The sequence below is a fragment of the Rhinolophus ferrumequinum genome (assembly GCF_004115265.2).
Source record: "Rhinolophus ferrumequinum isolate MPI-CBG mRhiFer1 chromosome 5 unlocalized genomic scaffold, mRhiFer1_v1.p scaffold_110_arrow_ctg1, whole genome shotgun sequence".
In the NCBI taxonomy this organism is placed as follows: Eukaryota; Metazoa; Chordata; class Mammalia; order Chiroptera; family Rhinolophidae; genus Rhinolophus; species Rhinolophus ferrumequinum.
Window position 1 is genome coordinate 1,620,939 of NW_022680355.1, and position 17,573 is coordinate 1,638,511.

The following is a 17,573-nucleotide window of genomic DNA, read 5'->3' on the forward strand; positions in this document are numbered from 1 at the left end:
ACACCGCTTTACTAGAGGGAAAGGTACCACAAGGGAGAAAACCTATGAGGAGGTTTGGGTGGAGTTTCTAAAAAACAGCACAGGTAACCCAAAGGTCCATCATGGTGCCCCGCCACTGACGGAAGAGAATTCCCACCCACAGCTGTGGCAAGTCCCGGCCGAGGCAGAGTCAGATTCTCCCGTGTGCTGGCCACAGCCTGTCCTCATGCTGGATCAGGGCACCGATCTTACACCAGCTGATCCTGTGGCCACCCAGTCCAATAGGATTCCACCTGCACTTCAAGATCTTGAAGAAGTCACACAAGTGAGTCTGTTTTTGTCAGTGGCTCATCTATACAATTCCAGTCGTGACTTCTTCGGCCTCTTTCTCCCCATGTGTAATGCACAGTCCAGAGCAAGACGCTAACCTTCCAGGTGCCATCATCTGGCTTTGGTACAGCCTGACCCAAAGCAAGATTTCAGCTACCTCCTCAGTTGGGTAGCTTCGTCTCTTTCTTGGCACGTCCCTTCCCCTGTTGGGACTGATGTAGGATACATCTGTCAGAGGTTCTTCAAAGCCACACCATCTCTGGTCAAAGCAGAAAGTCATAGAGAAGCCCTTGCAAGGCTCAAGAGCTCACAGCTGCCCTAAAGTTTATGGCCAGTAAGGGGCAGAATCTGGTGATGACCTTTATTACTAGAAAGTTCAGCCAAGGAGGCAGGTGGCTGCCACTCCTGAGCCTGAAGCGCTGGGTACAGGTCACAGTGGGACCAGCCAAAAATTTCAATATTTACACAGGTGTAAGCAGCAGAGGGCAGCTGGTTCCAGGCAGTGACTGAACTGCCCAGAACCCTGGATTCAACCCAGGCCTGGCTTGAATCCCAGGTGTAGAACCTGATGACGTTGTTAACCAATCCCCCTCTTTTAGATATTGGGTTGTTTTCACATTTTCAGTTCTTTCTACTCTTATCATAATTTAAACGTGAGCAAGCATGTTCTATCTCATTAGCCTTCTCTTCCCACGACTGTTTCATAACCAACAAACAAACTTGGTGTCTCTTTCCCATAAATACCACAATCTGAATAACAGTTAATGTTAAATCATAATACAATTTTATCAAGACTCATTGATCAGAAACTAGTGTGACGTTTAGTTTATGAAGACCTGTCTTTGCAGACTGTCCAAAATCAGAATAAAGGAGGAAATATTTAAAATGCCCAAATAATTTTTTTTTTACATATCTTTAAGATCATTACATATAATTGAAAGACTAAATACAAATTGTTCAGCTGGTCAACAAACAAATTTCTTAAAGGCTTACTTTTTTGTCTCTTAGGTAAAACTGTTCCTAAAGATGAAATGATAAACAAGTAGAAAAATCAATTTTTAAAAAAAGGCTTGAGGGAGTTGGCAGAGTATATCCTTCATGATAGTCCAAATTAGAGAAAAATTACCCTATTTCCTACAGCCTTTAATCACCCACGCTCACAAATGTTTTTCTGATAGAAGAAAAAATGATATACACTAGCTTCTACTTATATGACTTTTCTCATTTCTGGGCCTTTCAGATTTTATTCAAGGAAGACAATAAGTCACAAAAAATCTTTTTTATTTCTGATGGAGATTCATTTCAATATTGTACTAGCAGTTATATTTAATAATATGAATGCGTTCAGCAAAGTTAACAATTTGATGTGCTTTTCAAATTCTATTCCGATTTCTAAATTCCTTTGGACAATCTGCAAAGACAGGTCTTCAATAAACTAAACTTCGTTTCTTACTTCGTCTTTTATGTAGCCCAATGCTGATCACGAACCTAGTCAATTCTTTCATTAAAGGAACATTCCATATTTAGATAAAATACTTGTAGTTACAGAGCGTGGCAAAAAATTATGCTTCTTTCCCCCCCAGAAAAGTCTTGTGAAGAAGTAAGAGGTGGGTTCTGCATGGTCTGGAGGGAAAACTGCCGTCTTAGGCAGTTAATCTGGGAGAAGGAGCAGTGAGGCTACAGTAGCAGGAAGGTCATGGTCAGCTCCTAACTCAGAACAGATCCACGGCACAGGAGGGCTAAGGGGTTCTGGGGACGCACGGCTCAGACGGAGTAGAAAAGACTGGAATAGAGAAAGCACGATACCTCCGTGAGTAGAAGGGCTGAGAGATGAGTCTGTGACATGTCACCAAGAGTAAAGGCCAAAAGCAAGATAGAAAACAGGAGTTCAGTGGAGAAAGTCAAGGGTCACAGGCCAACCTGAGGCTGTGCAGAGGGCACTTTTTGGCAAAGATGAACCTGGAATTCTCAAACACAAAAGGATATGACTTCCCAAATCCAGAAGGGAGCTAATGGTCATGGTGGAGAAAAGAGATGAGAATAGAAACACCCCGGAGTGAGGAGACGTTGTCTAAAAGAAAAGGAACTGATGGTGCGACAAGGGACAGCTTAAAGCAGGGACAAGCCAGGACAGAACGCAGGGCTGGGGCCTCTCTTTTGCCCACGTTTATCTTTTCCCCTTACCCGTGAGCTGACAGCAGAAAACTAATACAAGAAGAGCACTGGAGAGTGATGGGTGCCTGAAGCACAAGGTGTAGGATCCACTCATGGGTCTGTGTCCTGACCGCTCCCCCCAGGGCCCCCCCACTACTATCCCTGAGGGTAAGGACTGGGCCCGGGACAAAGTATTTGTATGTATTTGTTACATCATAAGACTTTGAGAATCAAACTCTTCAATTCCCCCAAGAAGAGACGCATGTCCAAAGAGGTTATGTGACTATTCTGAAATCAAACAGGATTAGTGACAGAAGTTTCCTGATTCCTGGCTTAATACTCATTTCAACACGCCACACTGCCTCCCTAAAACTTGCTGGCTGACAAAGAGTTTAAAATATTAAGAAATATTCTAGAGAAGTGATATACATTCAAGGATATTAATTTCAGCACAGTTAATGAGCACTAAAGATTGGAAACAATCTCATGATCTAGTAACAGAGGACAAGTAAAATAATGATACATCCATTCAACGATATAACACACAGCCTTTAAGAAAATGAGGTTGGGGGTGGCCGGATGGCTCAGGTGGTTAGAGCGCGAGCTCTGAACAACAGGGTTGCCAGTTCGATTCCCACATGGGCCAGTGAGCTGCACCCTCCACAACTAGATTGAAGACAACGAGATGCCGCTGAGCTTCTGGAGAGGCGGCTGGATGGCTCAGTTGGTTAGAGCGCGAACTCTAAACAACAAGGTTGTCGGTTCAATTCCTGCATGGATGGTGGCCCCTTGCAACTAAAGACTGAAAACAGCAACTGGACTTGGAGCTGAGCTGCACCCTCCACAACTAGGTTGAAGGACAACAACTTGGAGCTGATGGGCCCTGGAGAAACACACTGTTCCCCAATGTTCCCCAATAAAAAATTAAAAAAGAAAATGAGGTTGGTCTATGTGGTTCAATATATATAATGATTTCCAAGATACATTAAGTTAAAAATCGAGGTACAGCATGCTACCATTTGGCAGTGAATGCATGTGCAAGCACAGTGTGCACACACATACACCCACGCATGTACACACACACACACGTGATCTTGGATATGTAGAGAACACCACCTGAAAGACAGGCCGAGAATTGCCAAGAGTAGCTGCTTATGGGAAGGAAACTCAGTACCAGGAGAATGAGACTAACTTTGTATTGGATACCCTTTTGTGCCTTTTGAATTTTGTACCGTATGCTCATACTACCTTTTCAAAATACTAGATAATTTAAAAATTAAGGTGTCTACAAAGCGAAAGCTAAAACACAGATGTAATATTAGTTAGCATACGGGTCAGGCTGTGTGTGGCGAGTCCCAAAATAACAGCAGCATCTGACACAGGAGCTCAATTTCAATTCTCTTTCATGGGAAAGTTGCAGCTTCTCTCCCCAGGGAGGTTCTGCCTGAAGAAGCCGGGGCCAGGCTCCCTCTGCCTTGCTCTCAGCCACCCATCCCTAGGATGTCCGCTGGGCTCACCTGGTCTGAGGTGACTTCCCATCACATGCACACTCGGGCCAGTGGGACAGAGGAGGAAGACACTCCATGTGCCAGAAAAAAAGACGTTGCTTTGGAAGAAGGGGCCCAACAACAGTGTCCTAAAGAAATGATGACACTCTCCCTAGAGCCATCAGATGGACTAGCTAGCCATTTCACAGGACCAGACAAGGGCTCTGCAATGTCCTGGAAAGATGTTCAAGGCATACCGGTTGAAAAGCAGGAACTTCCAGGGCAATAGGAACTGTAGGCATATTTGCATTTTTGTAAATATATTATCAATAGGAAAATGTATATATGAATATACCACAGCATTGTCTTTTTACTTGATGATACATGTCTAACGTTCTATATTAAAAATGATGGGCTTTTGCAAAAAGGATTTGTTTAAAACTTCATCTGGAAACACAAAACTGTTTTCACTGGTTCTCTCTTCAGTTTCTTTAAAATATTAATAAATACCCAAAGGGTCGTGGAGAACAAGTATTCTTCCCCTCCACTCCCCCAAAAAAGCAAATGAAACTATGGGAAATTATCATATTGAGTCGCCATCTTTCTCTGGGAAAGCACTACATGAACTTGAACACTGCATGAACACAGCCATGGGAATAAAGGGGCTCATATATCCCTGGGGAGGGGTGGTGATGGTGGTGGTGGTGTGTGTTAAGCCAGTAACAGAAGCACAACATGCTAACAAAACAGAAACTATAAAGTTTAAATCCCAAGTCAGTGTGGGACCTCCACCAAGTGATTTGTGCACTGGATTTTCTCCTGTAGCTGGGAGAGCATGACAGGCCACTGACGTACAGGGACTCAAAGAACACAGAAAAGCACTACCCATCTCAAATGCTGGACGGAGCTGGGTACCAGCGTGTTGCAGGGAGTCCTCCAGCAGCGCCGTCATGCAGAGATGCTCAATACACACTGCCAGCGTGTCTGGCTTCTTACAGGAAACTGACTGTGGAGGTCTGAATGGTCTTAGTGTGGGAGGGCGCGAGGCACCAGGAAAAGGATCTGATGTGTATGAGACCACATGGGGGCAGCTAGAGCACTCGGGCCAGAAAGATGAGACAGCTGTGACAGAAGCATAAGCGATCTCACTGCAAATTACAGTGATGCTATAATTAAAAGTAGCCCTTTAAGAGACTTGAAGAGAAACTCAAAAGGGTTCTCTGTAATCAAGCTGCAATATGTTTTTAAACGAGGAAATGCATTCATTTATCTTTAAATTCACTGCCATTTAGTATACCCACTACACTTGTGAATTTTGTCTCCAGAGGCACTCAAGTTGCTGATCTATGACTTGTGGGGAGATGAGCTTGAAACATTATTAAACAAATTACTCTGTATTTTATTAATTTATGGTCCATGAGACCATGCAGTTTACTGCAACGGCAAGAGTTTACATTCAGTGAGCGGCCCAGCCCAAAGTCTGAAACTGAGATGCGGCCTGGGCAAGTTATTTAAACTTGGATAAGCCTCAGTCTCCTCATATGTTGTTACAGTGATTCAAGAAGAAAAAACGTATATGCAAAGCAGGAAGAACTCCTGTTTACTAACCAGGAGTTCAAAAAATTAGCTATTATTTTACCATGCTGGATCCTATACAGCACAGAATACACACAACTAAAAACTCTACATTCCAAGTTCTTTCAGTTAGAATTAGAAAAAGACAATCCTTCACATATTCCTAATGCACACAGGGAAGTATTTTTGAAATTGGATATGAATCTGTCAAGGGGGACTAAGACCCCTGGAATGCATTCAACAAATCTTTATTAAGCTATCAATGTGTGTGCAACGTACGTGACATTGCACGGCTGCTCCCAGCCTGAGTGCTGTCTCTGCGCACCGCTGCGGTGCCAGCCTTGTTTACTATGGCCTCTGAAAGCCAGCTTTGACCACACACCTCACTACAGGTGGAGCGCTCAGTGACCAGCACCACATGACAATCCCTCCACCTTCCCACCTTCTGCCCCGGCTGACTGGACCCAGCCTTGCTGGCCAGAAACGAACGAGATCCTTTCTGCAGAATCTGAACCAAGAAAGAGTCTCCAGGCAGTTAGTAGTTGACTGATGGAGGGAGAGAGGCAGGAAGGCTAGAGATAGGTAGACCCTGAATTCCTGAACTGCTGGTCCCCAATTCTATTTCTAATACAGTTCTATCATACATCATTTTGAGAAAACCTACCGTATGTATAAAATGAAACCTTTTTTTTTTTGAGCCAGTTTGTAGATAACACACGTACATTAAATGGACGCAAAGAATGCTGTTCCCCGCTTACGAGCCATGTGATCCTAGACAAGTCACTTATCTCTACGAGTCACAGCTGCTTTTGTAGTAAAAACAGGGTCCACCTGAGAAGATGAGTGGGAGACGTGGACGGGTGTGTGTGTGACGTGGGAAGGCCGCTACCTGAAGGACACATTCAGGAAGGGCTTATAGGGCCTTTGCTTGTAATGCCCACAGAAGGCTTCATGAAAGAAAGCACAGCGGAGCTGGACCTTGAATTTGAGACGATAAGAGACCACTCTCTCTCATGGAGAGAGAGGACTCCCAAGAACATTGTGGGAAGTGCCCTACAGCGGGGCATGGGCAGTAATAAATCCCTTTGGTGAAAAATAATGCCAGATGGTAACCCTCCCTCATTATTCACAAACCCACCAGTAAATGGTGTGCACAAGTCTTATATTAGTGGATCTTGGGGGGTGTGGGGGCGGGGATGAAAGAGAGCTAATTGTACTCCACCCAGGGTCCAATGGAACACAGGGAGAAATGCTGAGGGGACCAATGAATTGGGAGCTGGTGATGGGCAAGCCGGCAGAAACATGGACAAGTCAGGGGGCCACGGAAACCTCAGTCCCCAACAAATCCCCACAAATATGTACGAGCTCAAGCCATTGTGTTTTGATATTTAAGAAAAGAGTGATCATAGAAGGTAAAAGGATGTGGAAACATTTGAGAAAGGGAGAAAATCCTGGAAGCTTCCAGACTAAAAACAAGTCAAAACAAAGAAAAAGAATAAGGTTTCCTATATAAGACAGAGAAGCGGATCAGCAGAGAAACATCTGTGCCACTAAATGCTAGAAGATAATAAACCAGTGTTTATGGAGATTGAAGGAAAATGATTGTTATCACAGAATTACATGCACACCAGACTGTGGTTTATGTGTGAGGGCAAAAGAAAGCCATCTTCAGACACACAGGAATTCAGAAAATATGTCATCCACATATTTAACAAAAAAACGAAATGAGAAACTACTCAAAGAAAAAAAGCAGAAGGTGTGATTTACACAGAATAAGTGGTCAGCAATAAAAACAGCAAAGCTGTCAGGAAAGTCTAAGATGTTTTTGATACTATGAATGTGAATATACAATTACATTAAGTGTTAAGAAAAAAGCTTTAACAGATACAAGGGCGAAAATAAAAGAAGCCACATGGAATTAAAATTCTAGAGTATTTCAACAAAACCTAGGAAATGTAAAGGAAAACGAAGTCAAAACATCCTACACATTTTGTCTTCTTCAGTAGCAGAATATTTTGGGTAATGGTTAATTTTGACATATATGATAGAGAAATGCAGATAAATCATGTTTGTTCCAAATTTAAAGATAATTACCATAAGAAGAAAAACAGGCTATAGAGCTTCTAAACCAATAGAGAAAGGGGGAAAAAAAAAAGGGAAGAATGGAAACTTGACATACTCCATAAAAGACAAAAAAAAGAACAAAGAAATATTCTGAGTGCCACAAAAGCTTATAAATTCAAAGGAAGGATGTGATCTGAGCTGTCCAACACGGTAGCCACGACCCACACTGAGCTATTTAAATTTAAATTAAAATGTAAAATTCAGTTCCTTAGTCACTGTATTGACTATTTCCATCATTGTAGAGTATTCTAGCAGACAACGCTAACAGACAGTGAAAAATAGAAGGTCCATATAAAGTATGATACTATTTATGTTAAATATACACTTTATACATGTATTAAAATGTGAGCTGATTAAACTGTCAATAGTGGTATCTCTAGGAAATAAGATGACCAGGGTGCTTTCACTCTATACACTTCACTGTTTGAATTTTTAATAAGCATATTTTACTTTTATAATGAACAAAAGTCATTAACATATTTTCAGGTGGAATAACAACAAGCCAATCAACCAACCTCCTTCTTGAACTTGGTGCAGAATTTGGCTCCAATCTCTGAGTTCACTGACTGACTGACTTTAACTCATATATTTACTGTGTACACTTGTGTTAATAAATAACTTCAAGATGGCACAGTATATGGCCTATACCTAGAAATTTTCTAGGGTACAGCCAAGCTCTGGAGGTTTGCTCTGGGCCCAAGGGTGATATCACCATTTCAGATACAAGTCTGAGCAGACATTTGATCATTTCAGACTGTATTTCTTAAGTTGAGGAGGTTCCTTGGGCAAAGGCTGTTAACACACCTTTCCATTTTGATTTATACAGGTGATAACAGATCAAGTTTCAGAAAGAGTAGCTCTGAATTATCCTTTAAATTTTCCAACACAAGAAAAATCTATTGAGTCGTAGTCATTTTTTGTGTCTTCGCATTGATTCTACACAGTTGACTAAGGAGAGAGTTCCCACAGCCAATCTCAGCAATACACAGATAAAATCAGAAATAACAACATACTGCACAGAGAATAAGTTCAATTTTTCCCCCCCTAAATTGGGGGTGGGAGAAGAGAGGTTATGTTTTTTGTTAAAAGAATTCCAAAGTTTTAATCTTTACTAAATACCCGATCTTTAATTTTTCTAAAAAAATGTACCTAAAAGGTCTGGGAATAACCCTGAAATACTACAACTATTTCATATCTACCCCAGGGAATAATTTAGTCCTGTATCTGCCAACAAAGGCATATTCATATATGTTTATTTTATTCACTATATAAAAATCCTTGGCAGCTGCCTCCTATTCCACCATAGTGAATATTAAGGAAAAAGCTCTCTTTGCGGAAAGGAGATAAAAAACATCAATTTGTCCGAGAAATACGCATTCTGAAAGCCAATGTTGGTAAAGCAAAGGGAGAAACTTGGTTTTGTTGCCACCTTAAATGCTAATTTTTATTTGGGGCCAACTGTGACACTGTTTCCAAAACAGGGAGCTGACTATGCTTCCGTACTGAGGGATGGTAGGCTGAGTAAGAGATAATGACCTTGGCCCAGCGTCATCTACAAATCGAGAAGATGCCGATCAAGGCCTCAAGGACAAGAAGACAGCTGCAAGTTAATTTTCATCTACGTAGAAAGTCTTTGCTAAGAAAACAGCAGTATAAACAAGATTACCTTACAACTTTTAGTGTGCTTGAAAGTTTTCAAGTTCCTAAACGCTCTTTACAAAGACCGACTTACTTCCCTAATTGTAAATCATTTGTTAAAGCAACTTACTTAAAGGATCTTTCTAGGTAATCCTGTCAGTCTAGTTCTAATTGCTGCACATTGTTTGAAGATAATAAAAGTACACTTTTTTTGACTACAGTCTAACTAATTAAAATGTTTTCTGGAATTGCATGGAATTTTTATAGTAGTATGCCACTTTCATACTTGGGTGGATCAAAAAGATAAACAAAAAGCACACTTTCCATGAAAAATAAAATATAAAGAAAGTTGCGACGCAAGTATTTTATAATGCGGAAAGCAATTGCTTTTAATTAAACATAAAAGCCATTGCTTTTAATTGAACATAAGTTGTATTTCATTCATGGACTTCTGGCATTACACACAAAATGAAATACTTGTTTTAGTTCATAAAGAAAAGTGTATGAAAATGAAAGAAAAGCATATACTGTAATATTTATATTTGGGGGCAAAACAACCTAATTTGGTATTTCCTTTTTACCCAAGGCTCTAGTTTTAACTTAATATGTCTGAAACCACTATTAAATACATTATATTTAATTGTGGGGGTAAATTAATTGTTTCAGGCCACAAGGGTACTATCTAGTAAATTACTGCTTTGTGCACCAACCCAGACCCAGTAGCCTCAAAATGATAACTCATCTTTAAAAGGTAAAGCCTTTATGTAAACATTCCTCCAAAGGCGCTTTGTCATGTAATTTAAATTGATGGAGAATGAAGATGCCAAGTGTAGAAAAGAGGAATCTTTCAAATTTTTGTATTTGCAAATGTGAGCTACTTAAGAAAAAAACTCTAGGGTTCTACTGAGCCATATCATCAGTACTGAGCCAAGGGAAAAAACAAAACAAAAAAACACACTCACAAATAGTCTCCCAAATCTGGCACATATTATCTAAATTCAAATCCCAAAAAAAAAGCAATCCAACAAGCACTGCAACTTGGATTTTTACTCATCTCCTTACACCTTAATAGACTACAATAAATCCATGATATCAACCTCTCCCAGTAGAAGCCGTTGTGTCATCTGCGCTTGGTTAAAACAATTCAGTCCACTGGGCATCCCTAAATTTTGAGTAACCATGCTAACATATATTTAGCGTGCTGATGTACAAAACTAAGAACCGAAGAGGGCAGGGAGATGACTGTGGATGCTAATTTGAGAACTTCACACAGTACAGCAAGGCTCCTGGGGACAGGCCCGGATCAATGGACGCAGAGATGAATAATTCTTTGTACTGTGGACATTCTTGACTGTGTAAGCAAACCTTCAAAAGAACGAAGGGCAATGAGCAGAATTTACAGGAAAGAAGGGAAAAGTCCAGGATTGCTCCAGAAAGATAATGGACAGGTGGTAAAGTTTGGGAGTAATCTGTCACATTTGCATCGGGGCTTATTTCTGGTCCTAGTGCTATTGTTTCAAAAACATGTCATAGGCAAATTTCTATCACTGCATAAACAGAACTCACTCTCAGATTTCTGTAGAATTTCCTTTCCTCTCTTTTAAAAAAGCATTCTAGACTTGAATTATAACATTGGGTACTTGCAGCTGCCACTGAAGTATTCACGGAAAAAAAAAACAGCGACTCGCAAGTGGGAGATACATTTCGTCAGCTTTTCTTTTTCTTGATCTTTTAATATTTTAGAACACGTTAAAGCTCAGTAAAAGTTCTTTTCTTAAATAATTCTTAAAGCAGGCGTTACAACGAATGCAAATGCTTGACACTTTTTAATTATCAATCATTTAAAGAATTCTCTCCATGAACTGACTAAATAAGCCATCTGTGTGACTAAGGCCTTCCTATCATGTTTTTAAGCTGACCCACTTCTTCATCAGTCACCACGGTTTGCAAAATCCCACTTCAAGGGGCAGCACGAAATGCTCTGTGCCAGCGCATACTTTGACTCCAACAGGGAAAAGGGGAGTGAGTGCACACTTCACCTTTAAGGACGCTAATCTTTATTTAAAATGACCTCCGCCCCTAAAAAGAGAACTTATATACTACCCTTAACCGGAAGCAACCTTTTCTCCCATGGAAAGCAAATCAAGTCTGCGGGGCAGAAAGGCACGAGAAACCCGATCAGGTGTGAAAACGCACGGTGCTTTTGGCCTTTGGAGATCAAACGCCTGCCCAGCAAGCGGGGTCTCGTTAGGGCTGCGGGTGCTGCCCCCAGGTCCGACCTTAAATCAGGGGGTCGGACCTGCTCTTGAGAGCTCTGCAGACACGCTCTGCAGACGCGCTCAGCCAGGGCAACCACGAGCATCCGCAGGAACAGCCGGACGGGGACCCCCTGCGCACCCCCGGTCCGGCTGGGCGCGGGGCTGGGGGCGAGGGCCCCCGCCCGGGAAGCACAACTTTCCGCAGTTCCCCGCCAGCAGGAGCAGCAGGAGAAAAAAAAACCACTCTCTCACCCCTCCCGCCCCACAGACCCGGCCACAAGCTCCTCATTTTTTCTGGTAGTGGCGGCGGCTGGGGGAGGGGTGGGAGGGTCTGGAGGGACTTCAGGAGAAGATGACAAGGAGCGGAGCGAGGACGACGACTTCCATAAACCCGGCCGCCACAAAGAGAAAGGGGCTGCACCTCCCCTAGATCTCACTGAGTCACCCGCGGGCCAGGCATGCGGCGACGATGGGCGAGGGTCGGCTGGCCGCGCGGCAGGTGACAGCGGCGTCGCCAGTCCCCGCACGGGGGCCCAGCGCCTCCCCGCCCACCCCGGGCCTCGCCTCCACCGCGCCGCGCCGCTGCCAGCCGCGCGCCCCGACCTCACCACAGGCTCGCAGCCCGACGACGCACCCATGCGAAGACCCCTCGGAGGGGCCGCCCGGCCCCGCCCGCGCCCCCGGACCCGCGTCCGAGCGGAGTCGAGGCGCCCGCGCGCCTACCCTTTGGCGTGCTCCGTCTCCTCCTCATTGTCCCCGTCTATCCCGCACGTGTCCTGGTCGTCCAGCTCCAGGCTCTGCTGGCTGGCCGCAGACTCGCTGTCCTCCGCCATCGCGGCGGCGCGAGCTGCGGCAGCGACGCCTGGGGCCGCGAGCGAGGGGGCCGGAGCGGCGGCGCGAGCAGCTCCCTCTAGTGCCGCCCGCCGTCTCCTCAGAGCCCGCGCCCGCGGCGCCCGCCCCGCCCCGCCCCGCGCAGCCTGGGCCCGCCCACCGCGCCGGGGGGCGGGGCCAGGGATCTGCGCACCGCTGGTCGCGGGAGGGAGGAGGGGCGGAGAGGGCCCGTGTAGGGGGTGGCTAGTCGGGGGTCGCTGTGGTGGTGAGCGGGCGGCTGGGCGCGGGGCGTGAACCCTGGAATGCGAAACCAGCCTGCGCCTCAGCCCCGGGCCTGTCTCTGAATGCCGCACGCAGCCTCCAGACTCCAAATCCTGCGAGTCTTCATTTTTGGATCACAGGCCACGCGATTTTAACATCTCTACATGTTAGTGAGCGCGTTTAACCATTGCAGATTTTTGACTTAGGGATAGGCACGCCAAGGACAGAGATTTCCAGAAGTCTTCCCCTCCCTATCCCCCTCACATACACTTTTTAAAAATTCCATCGTATAGATCTATAGCTATATTTCCAATACACTAGCAAATCAAAAAGTCAAAAGAGTGCTTCCTGCCTTCCTACCTCCCTGTTCTAACCAGGTTCGCAGCCGTAAAACTCTTAACAGGAAAACGCTGGAGCCGCCCCTGTTTTTGCTGGACACCACAGACAGTTGGCTTAGACCAAGACGATACTGGGGGTTGTGTTGGGGGATTAGACAGTTTCAGGCAGGCCACTCTGGCTTCCCCAAGGGGAAGTCATGACGTAGACCTCTAAGCAAAAGTAGGTGGTTTTCCAGGCTGAAATCTCTTCCGGTGAATGGAGGAGGAAAAGAAGGCGCTCCATGGATTGCCAAATGAAAGGCAGGTGAAGTTCCGGCTCCAATTTGCTGTTGCCGCCTGTATACAACAGCCCTTCCTTTGCTTTCCTGTGATGGGTGATGTTCAAGGTCCCGCTAGGCCACGGGAAGGTTTTACGACCGCAGTGGGAAGATAGCTATCAAAAACTGCTCAATGAGGAAAGCAAGACTAAAAGAACCACCTGAAATTTTTATGCAGAAGGTATTGGGAGCACTTTGTGGCTTCCCCACCCCCGCCCCGCCCCAGCACACACAAAGGTCCTTATGCCCTTTAAAATGCAATGACATAGAAGTATCCGAAAGTCAAAAATTGCAGAGCGATAGCAAAGTCCACCAGCCTTTTATGACTCACTGATGTTGAACCAGCTAAGATTCCGTAAGAAAGGCAAAATGGGGCCAAATCACGAAGGAAATAGAATACTACCTCTCATAATTGTAACTATTTCTGAGGCAAAAAGTCATTTGTGGCCTCTGGCTTTGAAGTTTAGGATAAAGGTAAATATAGATCAATGAGTTTCCTGCAGCTCATCCCTGTGAACATGAAGAGTTGGGTAACTGTAACCTGGTTGCGTAACCGGTAGGATGCTGACCGAGTCTACCAGATCAGTCACTGTAACCTATCAGAAGGATTCTCTGAAAGATTGGAAAAATACAAAATAGGGCGGCTGCTTGGCTCAGTGGTTGGAGCGCAGTGCTCATGGCACCAAGGTCGCGGCTTCGATTCCTGCGTGGGCCAGTGAGCTGCGCCGCCCCTCCCACAACTGGATTGAGAACAGCGACTTGACGTGGAGCTGATGGGTCCTGGAAAAACACACTGCTCCCCAATATTATCCAATTTAAAAAAAACTATGTATAAATACATATTTAAAAAAATAAAAATACAAAAAGGAAATTCAGCAGATGTACATTTATTTGACTTTTTAAGAAGCTTTGACTAAAAACCTCCCAAAAAACAATAAGGAAACAAATAATCCCAGAGAAATAAAATAAGGTCATCAAAAATTAGTTAAACAGTAGCAAACAATGATTAACAGGGGATATCTGTTCTCTAGAATAGAAAGGAGTTGGCCCAAACGTCTATTCCATAATAACCTGAGGTATTATATACTACAAATGTTTGCCATTGCTAATCATTTGAAGGAGGACAAAGTTGGCAGATGACCCTGGAGATGATCCTAAATCCTATTGTCATGTATGAAAACTCACTATGCTTCAAAAATTGTTTGCTTCTTTCCCTGGTTTAATCCCAAAGTTTGGGGGATAGGAACCAAGTGGCATCTTCTGGAATCTTAGATCCAAGATTTACTTGGGAGAAGACAATACAGTAGAGTGGCCACCAGTGAGTCACAAGAGGCCTTTGGGAATTTCCTATCCTGCCACAGTTGTATAATTGGTCTTGTTTTATTTAAACTATTGTAACTTTTGCTTTTTAAAAGCATTGTGGTAAAATACACATAAAATTTACCATCTTAACCATTTCTAAGTGTCTAGTTCAGTTGTATTAAGTGTATTCACATTATTGTATAACCAATCTTTAGAGCTTTCTCACCTTACAAAACTGAAGCTATACTGATTAAACAACTCCCCATTCCCCCCCCCCCCCAGCCCCTGGCATCTAGCATTCTACTTTCTGTCTCTATGAACATGACTACTGTAGGTAGGTACTTTATGTAAATGGGATCATACAGTATTTGTCCTTTGGAGAGTGGCTTATTTCACTTAGCACAATGTCCTTAAAGTTTATGTGTGTTGTAGCATGTATCAGAATTTCCTTCCTTTTTAAGGCTGAATAATATCTATTGGATGGATATACCACATTTTGTTTATCCATTCATCCATCAGTGGACACTTGGGTTGCTCCCATCTCTTGACAATTGTAATTCTGTCATGAACATGGGTGTTCAAATATCTGTTTGTAATTTTGCTTTCAATTCTTTCAGGTTTATACACAGAAGTGGAATTTCTGGATCATGTGGTAATTCTATTTTTAATTTTTTGAAGAACCACATACTGTTTTTGATAGCAGCTGCACCATTTTACATTCCCACCAACAGTTCACAAGGGTGGGGGAACCAAATCTTTGATAGTAAATGAGCCTGCCCATTGCTCCAAAGAGAGACACCATCTCAGTCTTCCAAGGTTTGATATATTATAATTATCCTTGTAAAGATAATCCAGAACAAAGAATAGTCAGTGCCTCACTTGCAAGACATGGAGAAATACGAGTGACCCATGGAGAATTGTCTCTAAATAGTATGCCTTATCTCCTCAACCTCACTGCAATCTTCTAGAAGTCAGCAACCATCTCCTCCTTTTTCTATAATCCACATCTGTACTTAGTTGATAGCTTGCTCCCGAAAGATATGTCCATGTCCTATCCCCCTGTGCATGTGCCCGCCTTTGGGTAAAGGATCTTTGCAGATGGAATTAACTTAAGGATCTCAAGACGAAATCATCCTGAGTTACTCAGGTGAGCCTTAAATCCAACGGTAGGTCTTTCTGAGAGTGAAGCAGATATTAGACAGACGAAGAGGAGGACAGTAAGTATTCGGGAGTGCTAATCATTATAATGGGCTCCGAAAAAAGAAGAATTAAAGAATGCAAGTATTGATCCTCATCCCTCCTCTGGTTGCTAAGCCATTGTGAGAAAAGTAAATAATAAATACAATGAAGTACAGAGACTTGGTAGACATTTCCATGGTTGGGGAGGCACACACATACCCCAGGGTGCAGCTGGGGTAAACAAAAGGAGCCCTAGGCTATATGGTGGAAGGTCAGGGGCATTCAAGGTGTGGCCCCTAGTAGCTGTGTGATCTTTGCAAGCCTCTTAACCCTGTAGAGTGTCCGTTATCTTAGTTATCAAATGGGCCGATATTAGCTATCCCACCTGTACCATGGGGTTGCCATAAGGCTGGCCAGTTCATAAAACAAGTGGTACTTTCTCTTGTAGAAAGTACTTCACCAATTTTCAAGCACAACGTACGCGTCGATGCACAGAGTTAAGACAGGTTAGACTTCAGAGGGAGCCTGGCAGCACTTACATTCCAGGGAAAGACTGCCCATTTGTCACTGTCTATTGGTTTTTCTGCCTTGTTAAACACCAAACATTCAAGTGTTCTTGTTTAGTGGAACAGATATGACTCAAAGTGTTGTTGGTATGAGTTTCCTGGAGGAAGTGGGCTTTGAGAAGAATTTTGAAGAAAAGAAGACTTCTTCAATCTTAAGTAGAAAGCAGGGCTCTCTGATATCATGTCAGAGGAGAAAGAAGGAACGCTAACATCTTTTGCATAATTGGCAGGGAAAGGATCCGTGTGGAACTGGGAGGTGATGTAATTAGGATAATTTGATAAAGAGTCTCAAAATCAAATGTGAATAAATTGAATCCACTGCAGAAGCATCCACCAATTATGCTGTCAAGGCTGCAGGTGGGAGAAATGGATTTATCTACAGTGTTCTGAACCTCTCGTAAGAAACAGTCTGGAGGCAAAACTGCCAGTTACTGTGATTTATTTCAGAGGAGAAATGAACCCAGACTGTCCCAGAGACACTAACTACAGTGGAGGGAAAAAACCAAGCCAAACACACACACATACAAAATTTAAAAAACAATAAAAATCTCCAAACATTTAGCAATGACTCAGTTGCAGGAAGGATGGGAAATTATTCAGAGGTTTCCATACCTGAGGGAGAGTGGCAGTGCTTAATCAGGAGAGCCAGCGGAAATGCGTTGGATGTTTCAATGTCGGTACTGAGATTTCTTGTAAATACGAGGCATGATTGCATTTTAATTCCTAGCATGCCAACCTTTTTTTATGTTTAATTTTATGTTAAAATTTTTATGTTTACTTCTATTTTGCATGTCAAATTGATTAAAAAAATTTTTGTTGATAAAAAAAAAACAACAACAACAAATATCTACACAATTCAAGAGGGTGTGTTCCAGGTAAGCACTGTTTTATCTGGTTAACAATACGTGTTGTGTATTTTCTCTGTAGGTGACCGGGAGGGTGAAACAAAGGTGTGTTTGCTGTACATCAGATATACAGCAGAGACCTTTAAATATTTTATTTAGTATTAATCTCTACAATAGCTCTGTGATGTAGAGATTACTCTCATTTTCCATGTAGGAATCTGAGTCTCAAAGAGGTTATGTAACTTATCCACTACAGTGTCTTAGCAAATTCTTATAGCACTTAAGGTACTGTGTGGCAGTGGCTTGTTTTCTTGTTAGAGCAGACGCTGTCTACACAATGTGCCAGCCTCTACCTGTCATGAGAACCCACTGGGCCCTGTCAACATTGC

General features: G+C 43.3%; 1 protein-coding gene across 3 annotated transcripts in view; it reads right to left on the bottom strand.

The window, feature by feature from the left end:
- The window catches only part of NMT2 (N-myristoyltransferase 2), a 55,812-nt gene extending 43,347 nt beyond the window's left edge, over positions 1 to 12,465 (bottom strand). For 2 of the 3 annotated variants that reach the window (XR_004422431.1, XM_033100650.1), the window contains exon 1: positions 12,269 to 12,465. Coding sequence is in view for 2 of the 3 variants with exons in the window: in XM_033100650.1 (XP_032956541.1) it covers positions 12,269 to 12,378 (110 nt within the window). In the remaining variant the exon portion in view is untranslated. The remainder of the gene's footprint in view (positions 1 to 12,268) is intronic. The other variant, XM_033100651.1, reaches the window with a different exon arrangement.
- Positions 12,466 to 17,573: the final 5,108 nt, after the last annotated feature.